This window comes from Erythrolamprus reginae, chromosome 8, assembly GCF_031021105.1.
Source record: "Erythrolamprus reginae isolate rEryReg1 chromosome 8, rEryReg1.hap1, whole genome shotgun sequence".
Lineage (NCBI taxonomy): Eukaryota > Metazoa > Chordata > Lepidosauria > Squamata > Dipsadidae > Erythrolamprus > Erythrolamprus reginae.
In genome coordinates, this window is record NC_091957.1 from 25,844,473 (window position 1) to 25,865,465 (window position 20,993).

At 48.1% G+C, this 20,993-nt stretch overlaps 2 protein-coding genes across 2 annotated transcripts in view; both read right to left on the reverse strand.

Annotated features, from left to right (window-relative positions):
- LOC139171466 (ubiquitin carboxyl-terminal hydrolase 48-like) overlaps positions 1-3,893 on the reverse strand; it is a 5,957-nt gene extending 2,064 nt beyond the window's left edge. The window contains exons 1-3 of the mRNA XM_070759713.1: positions 2,011-3,893; positions 716-830; positions 442-575 (exon numbers count right to left, since the gene is read on the reverse strand). Coding sequence (XP_070615814.1) covers positions 442-575; positions 716-830; positions 2,011-2,248 — 487 coding nt within the window. The 5' untranslated portion in view covers positions 2,249-3,893. The remainder of the gene's footprint in view (positions 1-441; positions 576-715; positions 831-2,010) is intronic.
- A 2-nt stretch (positions 3,894-3,895) lies between these two features.
- Positions 3,896-20,055, reverse strand: LOC139171326 (ubiquitin carboxyl-terminal hydrolase 48-like). Its single transcript, XM_070759443.1, is given in 12 exon segments — positions 3,896-4,053; positions 6,385-6,507; positions 6,715-6,796; positions 6,798-6,895; positions 7,173-7,255; positions 8,735-8,868; positions 9,048-9,156; positions 9,267-9,391; positions 10,736-10,863; positions 12,695-12,839; positions 14,563-14,683; positions 19,831-20,055. Coding segments are annotated over 12 exon segments (1,440 nt in total). The 5' UTR covers positions 19,965-20,055.
- Positions 20,056-20,993: the final 938 nt, after the last annotated feature.

Here is a 20,993-nt window from a genome sequence, read left to right on the forward strand (position 1 = left end):
CCTTCCTCTCGTTCCCTTTTGTCCTCCCTCCTTCCTTTCCTTCTTGTCCTCTCCTTTCCTTCTTTCTTTGCTTTCCCTTCTTCCCCTTCCTTCCTTCCCCTTCTTTCTTGTCCTCTCCTTTCCTTCCTTGCTCTCTCCCGTCCTCTGAAAGCAGAGGAGAATGGCCAGTCTGCAGGCTTGGGGTGGGGTTGCCACCAGCAGGGCTTCTGTAGAGTCTTTTAACAATCTTTCTTGCCCCCTCCTGGGGGTTGTCCCCCAGCTCAAAGCGGGAGGATCCGGGTGAAGGTTTGAATCCCTCAGCCAGCTTGAAAAACCTTGGAGGCTGAAAACAGGCCCTGGCTCAGGGAAACCAACCCTGCGGGCTGTATGGAGAGGCCAGGCTTGCCTTGAATAACAGGGGGAGGGGGGCGGTGTGTGTGGGGGTGGTAAGGAGGGAGCTACCTCTCTCCTTGGCGTCACCGTTCATCTTGCCGTTGCTCTGCTCGGTATCCTCGTCCGAGTCGTCCAGCTGCTCCAGGGCCAGCTGGCGCCAGCTCCGCAGGGAAGACTTCCCGACCCAAAACCCGTCATCACTCCTGCAGGGTGAGAAGGGCGGCTCACAGCCCAGGAGGCAGGGAAAGAGCGTGGCAGAGGAAGCAGGTATTGGGGATCCCTACCTCTTGCCCCGCCCTTCCTGAATCCCCCCCCCCCATGCCCCCGTAGGAGCTGCTCTCACCCCTTGATCGCCGCTTTGAGGAGGTTGCAGACGGATTTGTAGTCCTCGCTTAGCTGGCTTTTCAGTCGCAGAACCCGGCACCTCTCCACCACGCAGTCCTTGCAGAGGGCTTTGACTGAGGAAGAGGAAGGAGGCTGAGTATTGTATTGGCAGTTCTGTGTTAGCAAAAACTTCAGGAGAGAAGGATTTAGGGGGGGTGATTTCTGACAGTCTCAAAATTGGTGAACAGTGCGGTCAGGCGGTAGGGAAAGCAAGTAGAATGCTTGGCTGCATAGCTAGATGTATAACAAGCAGGAAGAGGGAGATTGTGATCCCACTGTATAGAGTGCTGGTGAGACCTCATTTGGAATCCTGTGTTCAGTTCTGGAGACCTCACCTACAAAAAGATATGGATCAAATGGAACGGGTCCAAAGACGGGCGACAAAAATGGTGGGAGGTCTTAAGCATAAAACTTATCAGGAAAGACTTCATGAACTCGGTCTGTCTAGTCTGGAGGACAGAAGGGAAAGGGGGGGGGGGATATGATCGAAACATTTAAATATGTGACAGGGTTAAATAAGGTTCAGGAGGGAAGTGTTTTTAATAGGAAAGTGAACACAAGAACAAGGGGCCACAATCTGAGGTTAGTTGGGGGGAGGATCAGAAGCAATGTGAGAAAAGATTATTTGACTGAAAGAGTAGTAGACGCTTGGAAAAAAACTTCCAGCAGAGGTGATTGGTATATCCACAGGAACTGAATTTAAACATGCCTGGGATAAACACAGATCCATCCTAAGATAAAATACAGGAAATGGTATAAGGGCAGACTAGATGGACCAGGAGGTCTTTTTCTGCTGTAAATCTTCTACGTTTCTATGAAAGGCAGCGCCTGTCTGCCCCCAACCCCATTCAGCAAAGGGGGAGCCCTCTGACATCCCCCTGCCCACCCTGCAGAGGAGACCCGAAAGAGGAGGAAGGCACTTTTGTGGGGTGGTGCCGCTTTTGCCAAAAGGGGGGAATTCCTCGGGTTGCACCTCGCCTCTCCAGGGGAAGGTGTGAGGGAGGAAACTGACAAAAGCGGCAACACACCACCGAGGTGCAACGTCAACTTGTGAGCAAAAGTGTGAGAGATCACACCACCTGCAGAGTGGAAGGCTTCCCTCCCTTGTCTGCAAGAGCGCTAGCAGCTCCACCTGCCTGGCATTCCTTTGCCTTTCCTTCCTTGATCGTTGCTCCCTCAACAACCCAAAGCCGAGGGGATCCCACCGAGGAAGAGGAGGAGGCAGCTGGCTCCAAAGCCAGGCCTGGTCCCCACCTGTCAGCCTGGGTCCTCCCCCGTATCTCGTATAGAAGTAGTCGGCCACCTCCTCCGAGACCCGCTTGACAGTAGAGATCTTATCCGGGTGCAGCTTCCCGTGGGGACACAAGCAGGCCGTGTTGTCAATGGCTTTGGGGGGCGTCGATTCATCCAGCCACTGCTGCAGCCATTCCAGGGAGACAAAGTCGTAGGGGCAGCCTGAGGGGGGGAAGGGCGCAGAGGGCCAGAGCGTCATCAGCAACCCCCCCTGGCTCTTCCTCCTCCGACACCGACCACAGAGCGTGTGCAAAGTTAAGATTGTGCAATCGTCCCCCCCCACCCTTCAAATGGGAAGATCAAACCCGCCGCCACCAACAACCCCCTTTCCCTCCTACTCCTGCCCTGTGGGGGGAGAGCGGGAGGGGCCAGCGACTCAGACCGAGTGCTCCGGCCCTCCTTCTTCCCCCATCACCCAAAGCCCATGCCAACAGGAGAGCTTCTGCCTAGCGCCCCCTCTTTCCGCCAATCCCCCTTGCCCTGCGGGTGGAGCTGAGACGATGCCCGCCAAAGCTTGAAAGAGACATCTTAAATAGGATCAGGTTGCTACCGCACAGCAGTCGCGAAAATTGAGCTGCGTGGGCAGCTTTGCTTCTGTTGCGGGTGTGCGTCCCAGCAACATTTTGCTTCTGCGCATGTGCAGGCAGCAAAATCTCGCGAGGGAACGCGCACAAGAGTTCAGTGATTTTTTTTCACTCTGCAAATGCGCGGAAGCAAAAAAACAGCCAAAATTCTCGCGTGTGTGTGTCCCCCTCATGAGATTTTGCTTCCTGCACATGCCTGATCCTAAGGCAGGGGTCTCCACCCGTGGCAACTTTAAGACTTGTGGACTTCAACTCCCAGAGTTCCTCAGCCAGATGACTGAGGAACTCTGGGAGTTGAAGTCCACAAGTCTTAAAGTGGCCAAGGTTGGCCTTGTCCTAAAGCTGTGGTTCTCAAGCTGGGGGTCGGGCTTAAGGCCATGGGAAAAGACAAATTTCCCAGGGTGTTAGGAACTAAAGCTTCCATTCTGGTGCCTTGGAACCTATTTTTACAATCCGACCAATCAGGCGTTTACAGTGGGGGTGTCCCTCAGAGCTTCCTGCCAATCAGCTTCAAGCTCTGTTGGAAGAATTAGTACTAGACCTTGGGGTTCACTGCAACATGAGGAATTGTATTAAGGGGTCACAGCAGTAGAAAGGTTGAGAACCCCTGTCCTAAGGCAGTGATGGCATACCTTTTTTTCCTTGGGTGCCGAAAGAGTATACACGTGTGCTATCCTGCATGCGCAAGTGCCCACACCAATCATTCAATCGGTGGGGCGGGTGAAAATAGCTCCCCCCCCAAAGCCCACTAGAGGCCAGAAATGGCCTGTTTCCCAACTTCTGGTGGACCCAGTAGGTTCGTGTTTCACCCTTCAGACTCCAAAGGCTACCCTGGAGCCAGAGGAGGGTAAAAACACCTTCCCCCATCCCCCGGGAGGCTCTCTGGAAGCCAAAAATGCCTCCCAGAGCCTCTGTGTCAGCCAAAAATCAGCTGGCCAGCACACACATGCACGCTGGAGCTGAGGTAGGGCAACAGCTTGCGTGCCAGAGGATATGGCTCCATGTGCCACCTGTGGCACCCATGCCATAGGTTCGCCATCACTGTCCTAAGGCATACCTGCCAAGTAAGAATGGTTGCCCGACACCCCCACCCAGGGAGCAGGCTATGCTGGGGTTGGCTCTCTTGGGAGAGGGAGGGCGGGAGGTACCTAGAGTCGTATGTAAAGGAAGCTTCCAAACCTGGGGGGACACCAGAGCTGCCCCCTCCCCTCCCACCTGGCCCAGAGCCGCCCTACAAAGAGAAGACAGGTAATTGGAAGGTCTTACAGACCAGCTTTGGCAGGCAACTTCTGGTAGAGCTCCTTCACCTCTTCGTGCTTAACCTTGCCCCGCGCCACACTCTGCTTCCGCATCTCGGCCATTTCGTGGCACCACTCCTCAAACCTGCTGTTGTCCTGTTCCACCAGCTCCTGCAGGAAAGCTAAGGTGACAAAAATAGGAGGAAGGAGGCAGCATGAGATAATAGCAGTTATACCTAGTATACTGCTCAAAAAAATAAATAAAGGGAACACTCAAGGAACACATCCTAGATCTGAATGAATGAAATATTCTCATTTTAATACTTCGTTCTGTACAAAGTTGAATGTGCTGACAACAAAATGAAATTGATTGTCAATCAGTGTGGCTTCCTAAGGGGGGCAGTTTGATTTGACAGAAGTTTGATTTACTTGGAGTTATATTGTTTAAGTGTTCCCTTTATTTTTTTGAGAAGTATATTTTATATTTAAATATAGAGGAAAGGAAGATGTCAGTTTAAGAATGGCACCAATGTTGAAATCTCTTCAGGATTTTGGAAAGCTTGTCTGTCAATTACATAAGAGATTAAGATTAGAAGTACTCAGGGAAGGATGAGGAAGAGGAAGTAGGAAGTAAAGGGAGAGAGGTAGGAGGAAAGTAGGTTAAGAGGGAGAGAGGGAGATAGAGGGAGGGCAGTAACACAAAACATAGAAGGAAAACAGACAAGAGATAAAAGTATAAACGGTGCATATTTAGGATAACTGTTTATGATATATTGGAAAAATGTATGTGTGTAACATGTTGATATCGTAGTACAGTGAACCCTCGAGTTTCGCGTGTTCAAGTATCGCGAAAGGGCTATTTCGCGAGTTTTCAACCAGGAAGTAAACTCCACCATCTGCGCATGCGTGCCCTTCCACGCATGCATAGATGGTGGAGTTTCCCCGCCGGGCAGAGGCTTCCCTGGGTCTTCCCCCTCTTGCCCCCGTAAGACCCCAGCAGCGGCGCGAGCAACGGCGTGGGCGGGTGGGCGGCACGCGCTTGGGGGACATCCCAGCTCCGCTCCCCAGCTGGGGAAAGCGCGCGCGTTTGGGGACTCCCTAGATCCGCTCCCCAGCTGGGGAGCGGATATAGGGATTCCCCAAATGCGCGCGCTTTCCCCAGCAACGCGCGCGCGGTGGGGACTCCCTAGATCCGCTCCCCAGCTGGGGAGCGGATCTAGGGAGTCCCCAAACGCGCGCGCTTTCCCCAGCAACGCGCTGCGCGCGGTGGGGACTCCCTAGATCCGCTCCCCAGCTGGGGAGCGGATCTAGGGAGTCCCCAAACGCGCGCGGCTTTTCCCCAGCAACGCGCGCGCGGTGGGGACTCCCTAGATCCGCTCCCCAGCTGGGGAGCGGATCTAGGGAGTCCCCAAACGCGCGCGCTTTCCCCAGCAACGCGCGCGCGGTGGGGGACTCCCTAGATCCGCTCCCCAGCTGGGGAGCGGATCTAGGGAGTCCCCAAACGCGCGCGCACCCCCAGGCGCGAGCAACGGGGTGGGCGGGCGAAGGGCGGGGCGGCAGTGGAAGCAAAAACACCATCTGCGCACGCGCAGATGGTGTTTTTACTTCCGCACCGCTACTTCGCTAAAAATCGATCATCGCGTGGGGTCCTGGAACGGAACCCTCGCGATGATCGAGGGTTCACTGTATAACTATGGATGCAATGTTGGTGAATTTTTTTTAAAAAAAATTAAAATTAAAATTAAAAAAGTGCCACTTCTAACTCTTGTGTGCTTCTCGGACAGGTGGGGTGTGTTGTGGCCCATGAAGCTAATAGTGGATCCTGTTGGAGAGGAGATTGACTTGGTGATGCGCTAGTGGCCTGTGCAGCTGGCACTCGAGTTGGACAGTGGGGGAGGATGGTGAGGACTCGGGTGGCAGAGGCAGAGGTTCAGCCGGGGCCTTCGGAACCTCCAGCACCTTATAGCAGTGATGAGGAAGAAGGGGAGAAGACTCTTCTTAATGCATGAGCGCGCAGAGCTGCCAAAAGGCAGGAATGGCTACTCAGGAGGAGGTCTTCTCGGGAGTAAAGCTTGCGACTAATTGGCCACTCCCCTAGTCTTCTTAAGGAAAGCCAGGGAAGTTAAGAATCTCTGCAGGAAATGTTTGAAATTTGTGTGGTTAGTGGTGTCTGGAACATTATGCTCTGCTTATCTGCTTCAGTTTGTTTACTGAAGACAACTCCTGGGTATTTTGCCAAACTTCATGAGCTATCAAAGACTAATTGCTATTCTATAATTTAAGACTTTCTGAACTGAGGCCAACTGTTAATGACAAGTAATCAACAACTGGGCTTTTGCGAGAAAGCACTGCCTTTAAGTTCATGTGTGTGTGTGACCTCTACTAACACTAAGTTATTAGTGGTTGGTTATTGATTAAAAATACGCTCAAACAATGTTTGTTTCCCTATGTCCTTAACTGGGGCAGAACAGGGCGAGAGGAAAGGCTCAGAATGGACACCTGCGGAAGCTCACCTGGGAGTTCAACAGCCAGTGACGTCTCCCGCGACTGCAACCTATACACCAACATGTAGGCATTTCGGGAGCGGTATATCCCCTTCCCGCACTTGGGCTTTCGAGACTGAGATTTAGAGGGTTCTGGAGAGGGGGGACAGAAGATAAAGGAAGCAAGTGCTGGGGACCTTTATTCTCCCGCCCCGCTTCTCTGCCCCCCTTCCCACCCCAGAGACATTCTCGGCCAGGCCAAATTGCAGTGAGCCGAGGAGAGGGGTCACAGTGTCGACCCCATGCAGGCTGAGCGGTGCCCCCCCCTTGGGTTCTGTTTCAAGAAGGCCATTCATTTACCTAGATCCTCTTCCGCTCCCAGTTGCAGCTTCTTGCCTTCCATTTTCTCAATCTCTTCGTCGTTAAATCGGTACCACTCCCCCCGTTTGGGGGTCCTTGACGTGGGCGATGTAATGGCCAGAGTAGGCGCTGACCCCTCGGTGGATGAGGATGGCACTGAGCTCATAGACGAAGACGCTGGCTGAAACAGCAGCATACAGTGCTCGAGGCCTGGGGGACGGTGAGAGCCTTCCCTCCTCCCATCCTTGATTTCCACAGTCAGGGGTGGCTGCGGCAAGCTGCCCCCCTTCTTCCTATAACATTTTAATTTATTAAATTTAGAAGCTGCCCAATTCCTTTTGGACTCCTTTAGGCTTCCAGGTGTGCATAGAAGATAGGAGAAGGGCCCTGACCGCCCCCATTTCAGGGAAGAGGACACCAAGGCAGAAGGAAACCACACCCACCTCGGCTCGGCCTACCTTTGTCTTCCATAAAGGGTCCCAAGTCAAGCAGCTCAGAGAACTCGATGTAAGCGTTCAGCTTCTTCTTGTGCCCCGTTTGCCTAGTGAGGACGAAAAAGGATTGCTTTCATTCACCCCTTTCCATCTGGCAGTGCCAACACAAAGGTAAACAGTGGCACCAGCAGAGTGTTCACTTTCCACATCAAGAGTGACGTGGAGGGGGTGTGTGTGTGAATGGGGAACCCGGGAGATTCCCTGGTGTCAGTACCCCTCGGGCACAGAAGCCGTCCGGGTGAGTTTGGGGCCTTCGTGTCATTCGAGCGTTCACCTATATCCCTCTTTGCTCTGCAGCTTAACAAAGTGTGTGTGTGTATGTGCTGTGTGTTTACTGAAACTATGCATACGTTTGTGCGGGAAACGCAGAGCCGGTTTTGCTTCTTCTTCGCCAAAGTGGATTGATTCAGTAAAGTTTATACTCTTGGGAAAAAAATAACTTCCCAGGTGGTTTCCCCCCCCCCTAGATTCGCCAACTGGAAGGTTAAGATTAAACCGATTTCTCTCTCTCTCTCAACCCTCTTCGTGGGAACAGGAGCAGGGGGGGGTGGACTAGAAGACCTCCAAGTTCCCTTCAATCTCTGGTATTGTAAATTCAAAATGGATCACCTTGAGTTGCCCAAAGAAAGGTATGACACAATAAGCAAGCAAGAGCTGCTTCCTCCCTTTCTATCTTTCTCTCTCTCTCCCCCCCCCTCTCCTCTCCCTCTCCTTTCTTCTCTATCTCTCTCCTCTCTCCTCTTTTCTCTCCCCGGTCTCCTCTTTTTCTCATAGAAACATAGAAGATTGACGGCAGAAAAAGACCTCATGGTCCATCTAGTCTGCCCTTATACCATTTCCTGTATTTTATCTTAGGGTGGATATATGTTTATTCCAGGCATGTTTAAATTCAGTTCCTGTGGATTTACCAACCACGTCTGCTGGAAGTTTGTTCCAAGGATCTACTACTCTTTCAGTAAAATGATATTTTCTCATGTTGCTTTTGATTTCCCCAACTAATCTCAGATTGTGGCCCCTTGTTCTTGTGTTCACTTTCCTATTAAAAACACTTCCCTCCTGAACCTTATTTAATCCTTTAACATATTGAAATGTTTCAATCATGTCCCCCCTTTTCCTTCTGTCCTCCAGACTATACAGATTGAGTTCATTAAGTCTTTCCTGATACGTTTTATGCTTAACACCTTCTACCATTTTTGTAGCTCATTCTCTCTCCTTCTTCTCTCTCCTTTCTCTCTCCCTCATTCTTTTCTCTCCCTTTTATTATCCGTTCTCTCTTTCCTCTTCTTTTTCTCTTTTCTCTTCCGTCTCTCTTCTGTCTCTTCCACCCTTTTTCTTCTCTCTCCTTTTTTCTCTTCCACCTTTTTTCTCTCCCCACTCTTTCCCTCTGTTGCCATGTGTCTTGTTCTAAAGATGTTTCGTGCCCAGCCTGTTCGATACAAGCCTCGCCAGGCAGCCCACTTTCAGATGGGGATGGGATTCCGCTGTGAAACGAAAGCTCTGGACGAGTGGCGGGAGAAGCAGCTCACCGATCGAACACGAAGCGCATGAGCTGGAGGTTGAGGGTGCAAGGGAGACTGAGCAGACGTATCCTCCGGGTGGCGTTCTGTTTGCTCTGGCAGGACTCGCAGAAGTAGCGATTGTCCCCCTCCAGCTTTTCCTCCTGCCAGGAAAAAAACAAAACAAAACAAAACTGGTTGCAGGCTTGAAGAGGCATCCCGACCTGCCTGGCAGCAGGAGGTCATCAACTCGCACCAACCGAGCTCAGGGGCAAGACGCTCGAGGTCCCATGGCTGCTCTCAAAGCCAGAGCCGCTGTGTTTCCCCCTTCGTGGACTGGTACCTTCAGGAACTCAGTGATACAGTCCGACAGCTGCTTGTGGCCCTGGATGTTTAATTCAAGCTCGTAAAACTTGGAGATAAGTTTGGACTCCCGGCCACACTGGTTGCAACTGGAGAGCAAAGAAGAGACAGCCGTGAGAATCGCGGAGCCCCATCGTCCGAAGCAGGGCAAGGAAACGAGAAGCAGCAGCAGCAGCAACGTGAGGGGGAAAAGCCTTACACTGTAACGTAGGCGTATTCTCCGCAAAACTGCTTCTGGACGATGTTGCGCACGTCCGGGTTTTTCTGAGAAGACAGGGTGTCCTCCAGCAGGGACATGAACAGCTTGGAAAACTCCTGAGCATCCTAAAAGAACAGCGGACACAGGCAGGGTATGAGTTCAAGAAAACAGGGCAGGAGTACCCAGAACAGAACAGAATAACAGAGTTGGAATGGATCTTGGAGGTCTTCTGGTCCAAACCAACAGTAGTAATTGTGATAGGGATCGTGGGACAACCATTTAAAGGAGCCAGCCATATGCAGCAGCTGCCAAAGAAGCCAACACCGTTCTAGGCTGCATTAACAGAGGGATAGAATCAAGGTAATGTGAAGTGTTAATACCACACTATAAGGCCTTGGTGAGGCTATACTTGGAATACTGCATCCAGTTTTGATCGCTACGATGAAAAAAGGATGTGGAGACTCTAGAAAGAGTGCAGAGAAGAGCATTCAAGATGATTAGAGGACTGGAGGCTAAAACATATGAACAACAGTTGCAGGAATGGGCATGGCTAGTTTAATGAAAAGGAGGACCAGAGGAGCCATGACAGCAGTATACCAATATCTCAGGGGTTGCCACAAGCAAAAATGATTCAACCTATTCTCCAAAGCACCTGAGGGTAGAACAAGAAGCAACGGGTGGAAATTAAACTAAGGAGAAACAATTAATTAGAACAATTAATCAGTGAAACAGCTTGCCTCCAGAAGTAGTGAATATACCAACACTGGAAGTTTATAAGAAGATGTTGGATAACCATCTTTCTGAAGTAGTGTAAGGTCTCCTAGCAGGGGGTTGGACTAGAAGACCTCCAAGGTCCCCTCTAACTCTGTTATTATTAACCCTCTGCTTAAGCAGGAAACCCTACCCGCTTTAGACAAATGGTTATTCAACATCTTCTTAAAAACTGTGAGGAAATTTCTCCTTAGTTCTAAGTTGCTTCTCTCCTTGATTAATTTCCACCCATTCCTTTTGTCCTACACTCAGGTGCTTTGGAGAATAGTTTTGAGATATTGGAAGACTGCTATCATGTCTCCCCCAGTCCTCCTTTTCATTAAACTAGACATGCCCAGTTCCAGCAACTGTTCTTCATAGTTTTAGCCTCCAGTCCCCTAATCATCTTTGTTGCTCTTCTCTGCGACTCTTTCTAGTGTCTCCACATCTTTTTTACATTGTGGTGACCCAGAGGGACAAACATCTCATTTTAATTCCATTAAAATTGGGATGTCAGAAAATCCTCCAAAAGAAGCAACCCCTCCTCTCCAGGACTTTTCGGCAGAGTGCCCCAGGCCAAATGAGGAAGGCTTTTTTATTTCTCTGCTGTCAAAGGGTTCATGGTTTTCCTCGGTGTGGAAACGGCATTCTTAAAATATGTCATTTTGAGAGACAACAGGGAAAAAGAGAGTAGCTGGCCTAGGTGCCTCAAACCTTACCTGTTGCTGACCTGTATCCAAGCCAAGTGCTTTCACAAATCCCGATGGGTCTATGTATCGCCTTTTGCTGTTTTGGAGCAAGGCAAACAAGTACTGGAGGTGCTCGCAAATGGTCTGAGGTTCGTAATCTGTCAAGAGATCAAAGGCTTGATTAAAATGTAGACTTGGGACCTGGGAAGGAATTCTTTTGTCCCTCGAATAACTGAGAGCAGCAAGCCAAACTCTTCTGCAGAGCCTCCCAGCAACTCCAGTTACAAAGAACAGCCAACTCCATTCCTGTGCTAGTTTTCTCCTTGTTGTGGGCTCCCAAAAGGAGCCAAGACCACCCTGTAGGATTGGTGAAACTAAGGAGGAGCCCAACATTTATGTTGAAACACTTGTTAAGACGGTTTTGCCCCATTTTATGACCTTTCTTTGCCACACTTGTTAAGTGAAGTCTGTTAAGTAACCAACACAGTTGTTACGTGAATCTAGATTCCCCATTAACTTTGTTCTGCAGGGTGATCACATGATCCCGAGACACTACATCGGTCATAAACTAGTTGCTAAATGTCTGAATTTTGATCATGTGACCACGGGGATGCTGCAACGATTGTTGGTCATAAGTCACTTTTTCCAGTTGTAATTTTGAACGGTCAACTAAATGAACTGTGGTAAGTTGAGGACTACAGTGTTTCCCCGAAAATAAGACCCAACCGGAAAATAAGCCCTGGCATGATTATTCATGCAAAATAAACCTCAGTTAAGAGCGTCAGCCAGACAGATGTATTTTAGTACCGTATTTTCCCAAAAACATGACCTAACCAGAAAATAAGCCCTAATGCATCTTTTGCAGCAAAAATTAATATAACTCTTATTTTTTGTATAAAAGAAATGCAAAACAACAGTAAGAGATAGAGGGAAAAAGAAAAAAATACAAAGAATGTGTATACAATGTATAAATATATACTGCTCAAAAAAATTAAAGGGAACACTTAAACAACACAATATAACACCAAGTAAATCAGACTTCTGTGAAATCAAACTGTCCACTTAGGAAGCAACACTGATTGACAATAAGAACATAAGAAGAGCCATGCTGAATCAGGCCAAAGACTATCGGGTCCAGCATTCTGTGTCACAGTGGCCCACCAATTGTACATGGGGATCTTGAATAGAAAGAGAAGGCAAGACCCTCCCTTTCCCTTAACCCCCAACAAATGGTACCCAACGGAACCCTGCCTGCCTCAACCATCATAGAGGCAGCACATGGACATCCGTTTCAATAACCACCAATACACTTGGCATCCATGAATCTGTCTAATCCTGCCTTGAAGGCTGACAGCTGTCACGACCTATTCTGGAAGTGAATTCCATAAACCAAGGACCCTCCGGGTGAAGAAATATTTCCCTTTATTTGTCCTAACTTTCTTACCTATGAGCTTTAGGGAGTGCCCCCTCGTCCTAGTATTGTGTGATAGAGAAAATAATTTTTCTCTATCCACCTTTTCTATCCCATGCATGATTTTATACACTTCGATCAAGTCACCCCTTAAACGCCGTCTTTCAAGGCTGAAGAGACCAAGGCATTGCAACCTGGTTTCATAAGGGAGGCGCTCCATTTCCTTGATCATAAATTTTACGTTGTCAGCACATCAACTTTGTACAGAACAAAGTATTCAATGAAAATATTTCATTTATTCAGGTCTAGGATGTGTTCTTTGAGGGTTCCCTTCATTTTTTTGAGCAGTGTATAATATATTAATATGAATGTATATACATGGATGTCGATCTACCTGAAAATATTAAGCTGTAAAATCAATAAAAATTATGGCAAACAAAAAGGTCTTATTTTTGGGGAAACACAGTATCTGTTCAAAGCAGGGTGATTGTGATGATGAACCCCAAACATTTTGGGTTCAAATCAGACTAATCTTAGAACCAACCGCTTCGAACAGGGCAAAGATGCCTCCGAAATACCTTTCTTCTCCGCTGTGATATATTCAGGCCGGGCAACGGGACACAGATACAGCGCCTGCCGGAGCTCCAGATTTAGAAACCACATCTGTAGGAAAGTGTTGACGTAGCAAGTGGCCCCCAGGTTGGTGAGGCCTACAAATGCATTCTGGTAGGGAAGGAGAAGTGAGACAGAGATCATCAGAGGTGAGGCCAGCCAAAAAAGCAGAGCGGCTCAAGGACAGACAATTTTAGCGAGGTCTTCTCAAGAGAGCATTCTTCTCCTTCAACAATAGTGGGGGATTAGTTCCTATAGAAAGGAGAGTTGGCACAAGATGCCCTGAGCGTTTTAGAGAGCATCTAAGCATTGTTAAAATACTCTGGTTTTGCAGGCACAATTCAATGGGTCTATTCTTCCATATCGAAGCACAGGACAAGTTCCATTTTGAAATGCTTTTCTATCTCACTATCCTTAAAATGCTCAGCTTTAAAACACACACACACAGAGAAAAATAATTCAATTTTTTCTTTGAAGACATTTCACTTGTCATCCAAGAAGCTTCTTCAGCTCTGACTGGATGATGGGAAAGGGAATGAAGTCAGAGCAGAGGAAGCTTCTTGGATGAGAAGCGAAAGGTCTTCAAAGAAAAACCAGAAAGTCCTGTTACCTCTTGAACCATGACCTGGATGACACACAGAAAAATATACCCAAATCAAATGCCATTATTATTATTGTTGTTATTATTGTTTAGATTTGTATGCCGCCCCTCTCCGAAGACTCGGGGCGGCTCACAGCATATAATACAACACAGTAAATACAAAGACAAATCTAATTAATTAAAAACTACATAAGCTAAAAACCCAATATAATATAAATCAATCAAATTCAAATTGCAGCCATAGATCACATTTATTGGCCAGGGGGGCAAGATATAATGACCCCAAGCCTGGCAACATAAGTGAGTCTTAAGACTCTTGCGAAAGGCAAGGAGGGTGGGGGCAGTGCGAACCTCCAGGGGGAGCTAATTTCAGAGGGCCGGGCCCCCCACAGAGAAGGCTCTTCCCCTAGGTCCCACCAAACGACATTGTCTAGCTCAGTGTTTCCCAACCTTGGCAACTTGAAGCTATTTGGACTTCAACTCCTAGAATTCCTCAGCCAGTGAATGCTGGCTGGGGAATTGTGGGAGTTGAAGTCCAAATAGCTTCAAGTTGCCAAGGTTGGGAAACACTGGTCTAATTGACGGGACCTGGAGAAGGCCAACTCTGTGGGACCTAAACAGATGCTGGGATTCATATGGTAGAAGGCGGCCCTGCAGATAATCTAGCCCGATGCCATGTAGGGCTTTATAGGTCATTACCAACTCTTTGAATTGCATCCGGAAATGTTTTCCTGAGAATAAGACCTGTCTTATATTGTTTTGAACCATGAAATAAGCGCTTGGCGTTATTGCCATGCACTCAAAAGTCCGATTGGACTTATTATCAGGGGAGGTCTTATTTGGGGGGGGGGGGGCGAGACAGGGTATTTTTGAGCGGAGGGGGAAGCCAAACATGCCCACTTAACTTGCAGTCTCAGAAGAAGGCTTCCCACCACGAGCGAAATCAGACTCACAATTTCACAGCTTTAAAGATACATGAAGACAAGACCCAGTTGAATGAAACTTTTGTGTTCCCCCGCCCCCCATAGGCTCCTTCGTGATACCAAATTGCCTGCCAGGCCCAACTTGGATTTTTTCACAGCCAACCGATCTCCGTAGATTTGGGAACTGAGGAAATTTCAACCTTGGCAATTCTGGGTGAAAGACTTTTAAAGCACCAGCTGCAAAGAGAGGAGGTGCAATGGGGTAAAAACCCCAATTCTTCTCGATATGCTCGGAAAGCCGTAGATGTACCTTTTTTCGCCTCTCAAAGTTGGGATCGTCGATGTTGTGAAAGGTGTTTTCATCGATCTCCCCCAGCCAAATGTGCTCTCCAATCCCCACCAGACAATTGGGATTCCCTCTGCAGTTTCTCCTGCAGAAGCAAAGTATCATGTTGAGATAAAAGAGATGGGGTGGCGCAGCAGGTAGAGTGCTATACTGCAGGCCACTGAAGTTGACTGCAGATCTGTAGGTTAGCAGTTCAAATCTCATCACCGGCTCAAGGTTGACTCATCCTTCCATCCTTCCGAGGTGGGTAAAATGAGGACCCGTATTGTGGGGGCAATAGCCTAGCTCTGTTAAAAAGTGCTATTGCTAACATGTTGTAAGCTGCCCTGAGTCTAAGAAGAAGGGCGGCATAAAAATTGAATAAATAAATAAATATGTTTCTCACCCGAACCATTTTCCAGGAATGGTTCAGGTTGCGTGTTTGCTACCATTCCCCTCCTGGTTCTAAAATATTCTCTTTATTTCTGGGAGGAAAAGAAAGCGAGGACCTTCCCAGCTGGGGATGGCAGATTCTGAAAAGAGCTTGGAGTGCCGTTGGGGACAGCCATGTTGATATTTGCACACAACCCAAACACATCCTGCAAAGGAAGTCTTTTTTTCAACAGGCTTGATGTTTCAGCTTTACTTAAATCGGGATAAATCTGTACCAGCTCCCTCTTCCTCCGATGAAGACAGCTCTTGCTGGTCCCTCGCTGCATTATATTTTGAGATATGCTCCTTAATCCTCTGAAGGGGAAAACAAGGCTCTCAGCCTCGGTAGCTAAAAGATGAGCCTTGGTGACGCAGTGGTTAAAGTGCAGTGCTGCAAGCTACTTCTGCTCATCACCGGCTGCCAGCAGTTTGGCAGATCGAATCTCAGTAGGCTCAAGGTTGACTCAGCCTTCCATCTTTCCAAGGTCGATAAAATGAGGACCCAGATTGTTGGGGGCAAGAGACTGACTCTCTGTAAAAACACTCAGAGAGGGCTGTAAGGCACGGGAAAGCGGTATATAAGTCTAAATGCTATTGCTAATACACATCCAAGGAGGCAGGAGGGAAATCTGAGGGGCAAAAGTGAAGGTGCAGACTGCCTTTGAAAATTATTATCTATTAACTTAATATCTGAGGGTTGCCCAGAAAGTAATGCACATTTTTTCCCCTCAGCCTACAGTAATGGTATGAATGCAAAACTTTAGATATACAGTGGTCCCTTGATTTTCGCGGGTCCGACTTTCGCAGAAAGGCTATACCACAGGTTTTCAAAAAATATTGATGTAAAAAATACTCCACGGTTTTTTTGCACATCACAGGTTTTCCTGCGGCTGCCCGATGTACAATACTGTGCGTTTTAACTCTCCCTCCCCACCCCAGCCGTCTTGGCCTTAATGCCGCCCGCCGCCTCTTCTTCCCCCACCCACCTAAGCTGTCTCCCTTAGTGGTAGCATCCAACCTCCCAGCTGACCAGCCTGGAATCCCAGCTTCGAGTCCTGGCCTGGATCCCTCTTTCCTTGAGCTTCCCCTTCCCCTGCTCTGACTACCGGTGCCGCCGCTGCCACGATAGAAGACACTGGCAGTGAACGCAGCAAAGCCCCCAGCTTGCCGCCCCTGCAGTTGACAGAAGTACGATTAGTCGCTGGGATGACAAGGAGGTGATTCGCACAATGCAAAAATGGCTTCATGAGAGAACAAAGGGTGGTACCAACAGGGCATACACGCCCTTGTATCTCACCGGAGGAAGACCATAGAAAGGGACAGAGATTACGTGGAAAAATAGGGAGTTTAGAAGAAACATCATTTTTTCTTGTGTGAAAGTTTTATTGTGTTCAATAAATAATTGCTTAAGAAAAAAAAATGTGGTGCATTACTTTCTGGGCGATGCTTGTAGATGCCCACTTTGGTGGGCCTGGTGGGGGAGGAGGGGTTTATAAAATTTCAGGAGGAACTTCCAAATTAAAAAAATTTAATCTTCAAGTATCGAGGCCATCTTGCAATTTCTGCCCTCCTTAATTCAACATTATTATTATTTTGGAAGATCCTTATTGTGGCTGTATTTGCTGTGTCAAGGCAAAGCACAAATATATATAAAAAAACAATACCTGTAAAAGCACTGATAAAAATAATATAACAATTAGTTTTTGAAAAAGAGATAAAAATACAGTACTCCTACTCCTACGTAGCATGAAATTAGCAAAATACAAAAGCTGAAAGGCAAGAGATTGCGACCAAGCTTGTTTGTATGTCAGGGTTTTTTTTGGTTTCGACAGCAGGAACAATAGTTGAGGGAGCCCATAATGGAAGCAAGCAAAGCTTGTCATTAGCTCCTACAGCTAGCAAAAAGCAGGTGTCCTTGCAAACAATAACTGTGCTAAGGCAATTTATCACTTATTAAACCTGTTTCTTTATGCTTCCCCTGCAGTTACTAATCGATTGAGCAAAGCTATTTACGAAGGAAAATATTTAATTAGTAAAGTAAAAGCAATAATGGTCTTTTCCTCCTAGTGGGCAAATAATGATAAAAATAAAGTAGTTCAGGCTATGCTAACCTAAAAACTTAATTAGCATCAAACAAGATGCCACCTTACCTTCTATCCAGGTGAATGAACAACTTAAGACAGTGATGGCGCACTTTTTTTGGCTTGGGTGCCAAAAGTGCATGCACATGTGTGATAGTGCACATGTGTATGCCCACATCTGTAATGCAATGCCTCCGTGTGCATGCACACAATCCCCATGCTGCTCCCACGCATGCACACAGGCGTCACTGAAGTCTCCGGACGTCCGGCAGGCTTGATGGGCTGTTTTCACCATCTCTAGGCTTCAGGAAGCTTTCCTGAACTCTGGGGAACTGCAGAAAACGGCTCAATGACGCAACTGGAAGTTTGTCTCCGAACCTCTAGTTGGCCCTTGGGCCATTTTCTACCATCCCCAGGGTTCAAGAGGCTCTCCTAAAGCCTGGGGGAAGCAAAAACATCCAGAAGGCAGGCCAAAAATGTGCACTGGAGCTGACATAGGGCAACACCTCATGTGCCCTCAGATATGGCTCCATGTGCCATCTGTGGCATGCGTGCCATAGGTTCGCCATCACTAATTTAGGACCTCAAACACACCTGGGCAGCAGGGAATCCCCCAGTTGGGATTATTTGTATTTTATTTTATTTTTTTAAAAAGGAAGCTGTCCCATCCAGCTGTAGCCCTACCCTGCCTGGAAACATTAGGCTTTGGATTGCAAGAGACTGAAACTCCAGTTACAACCCCCCACCCAGGGAATTTCCACAGAAAGCAGGAAAACTTCAGATCCATTTATGATATGTGTATGTGTGTGTGCATGTGTGTAACATATTTCTGCTGATAATGAAAAGGAAAGAAGACTAGTATAGATCTATTAGAAGCTATTTTGCTCTCATCAGTTAGCCATACCCTTACCGGGATTTAAACCTGGGGAGTTTGCCTGCAAGGCAGTAGCTTTAACCTCTACACCACAGGTTCTTCTCCTCTCAGTTTGTAGCAGGGAAGCTATATGTTATAAAAGGAAGCAGTAATGTTGGGTATACCAGGGTGATGCAAAAGAAAAAAACATTTGTGTACGTATGTACATACATGTTTGTGTGTGTATGTATACATATATACAAATATATACAAATATACACATACACACACACACACACACATATATATATACACATATACACACACACACATATATATTTGTGTTCGTAAATTTTCACGGGTATATGTATGTAGATTGTTCTGAGTTTGGGTCGTCGCCAGAAATTTCTGAATCCTACATGGGAAGAAACCCGAATATACCAAGACCGTCATATATATAATTTTCCAATTCAGCAAAAAAACCCATGTGACATATATATATATATATGTATACATACATACATATATATGCATACACACACACACACACACACACACACGTACATACATACTGCTCAGAAAAATAAAGGGAACAGTTAAACAACACTATATAACTCCAAGTAAATCAAATTTCTGTGAAATCAAATTGTCCACTTAGGAAGCAACACTGATGGACAATCAATTTCACATGCTGTTGTGCACATTCAACTTTGTACAGAACAAAGTATTCAATGAGAATATTTCATTCATTCAGATCTGGGATGTGTTAATTGAGTGCTCCCTTTATTTTTTTTGAGCAGTGTATATTTCGTAGATTTTCACAGGTATAGGTATGTAGGTCTTGGCATATTCAGATCTTTTCCCATCTTTTCCATCAACCTTACATGGGAAAGACCCGAATATGTCAAGACTTACACATACACATATATACACAGCGGTGGGCTGCTGCCAGAACACCTAATTGTGCGCAGCTCCGCGGCTCTGGAACATGAGTGTAGGATGTGAGCGTAATTCCTGTGCAGGTAGCAAAATTGCACACAGGGATGTGCATGCGGGCACATTTTGGCGAGGTATTTTTGCTTCACGAAAAGACGCCCGTCCTTGTCCGTGATTTTGCTACCTGCATAGGTGCAGGAAGCATAATTGCGCTCGATCCCGAACTCGCGTTCCAGAGCCATGGAGCTGCACGCAATTAGGTGTTCCTGCAGCAGCCTACTACAGTGTATGCATATGTGTGTGTATGTATGTATGTGTATATCTACCTATCTCTACCTCTCTACATATACTGCTCAAAAAAATAAAGGGAACACTTAAGCAACACAATATAACTCCAAGTAAATCAAACTTCTGTGAAATCAAACTGTCCACTTAGGAAGCAACACTGATGGACAATCAATTTCACAAGCTGTTGTGCACATTCAACTTTGTACAGAACAAAGTATTGAATGAGAATATTTCATTCATTCAGATCTAGGATGTGTCATTTGAGTGTTCCATTTATTTTTTTGAGCAGTATATATTTTAGGCAAGCGAGCCTCAGAGCTGTGAGGAGAAGCAGAAAGCAAAGGGCACCACACGGTGCTCCCGAGGTAAAGGGTGGGGAGAACCTCACTGGCTTGCCATAATCTAAAACTAAAAAAAGGAAGGCCCCAGAGGACCCATGCCAATGGGAGAGGGGACGCCTGGCCATGGGGCACCTCCACCACGTTGGCAGGACTTCGGATACTGGCGCTGGGCTCCACCCCGGGTCACGCCCAGAGGACGCCACCTGTCGCGACCCTTCTATTAGGCCGGGGAGACTTTAGCCTTTGCCCGGGAGCCAGGCCTTCTTAATTTGGGACTAGTTCCGGCTAGCAGAAGGCCGCGCCCTCCCGGGCGTCGCCTCACCTGCAAGTGCCCCGCTGGCAGGGCTCCAGCCCGATACGGTAGGCCGCTTCTATGTGCTCCTGCGTCACGGCTTCGGGCGGCACCGTCTCCGTCCAGCGCCAGGCTGCCTTCTCCAGCTGCAGCCGCGGAGCCATCCCGGGACCGGCCCGAGCGGGAACAGGGCCTCCGGGGGGGGGGGCGATTCCGGAAGAGGAAAGAGACACCGGGCGACCCGGAAGCGGAAGCGGCCCTCCTCAAGGCCCCCGGGGCCATGCGCGCGCCTGTTGGTGGCGCGCTCTACCTGTGGCCCTCTCGGCTCTGTCGTCACGCCAACGGCGGGCGACAAGGCTGGGTTGGCTGGGTGGGGAGAAATTTTGGAGTGGTGTGCCCGGCGACTTCCTATAGGGCGGCGCTCTCTCGACTTCCCTCCGTCGGCGGCGAAGATGAGGGGAGGGAGGAAAAAGATTTGAGAAAGCTGCTGGGCGAGAGGAGCATGCGCAGAGCAGCCTCGACTCTGAGGCAAAGCTCTTCATACAATCCGTTTGCGCCTCTTCTCAATTTTGCCTCTTTTGAACTAAATAAAAAAGGTTTTATTTGTATAATCACCAAGGTTTTTTTTAAAAAAAAGCCAAGCCAAAACTCCCTACAACTAAATGTGAGGGAAAATACGAGGCACTTTTGCCCCTTTCAAGATGGCTGCCCTCTTGCTCTCGGGCGCGGCTGGTCCTGCTGAAAGCGTCTGCGCCTCCCCCACAAGGTGTGTTTCCTCGCGGGCCTCCAATCCACAGGTTTATTTTTCATGCTAACGCGCGTCTACAATGCCCGTATGGCAAACAGCCGCAGAGCACGACCTGGGAAGGGAATATACATTAAAGGCCCCCTACAGCCGGGCAATATTACAACTCCCAGTAGCCCCTGGGCTCACATTGGAAAAGCTCCCCTCCCCACTTGGTCTGGAAGCTTGGCTGCTAAAAGGCGCAGGGGCGGGCCACCTGAGTGACAGATGCCTTTTAGCAGCCAGGTACACTCCTGCCTGCAGACGAGCGAGAAGAGTGTTGACGAGAGAAAGAGAAGAGTTGACAGAAAAAGAAACAGGAGGAGAGAGAAGAGTTGACAGAAGAGAAGAAGAGAGTTGAAAGGAGTTGACAGAAGGAAAGAAGAGAGTTGACAAAAGAAGAGAAAGG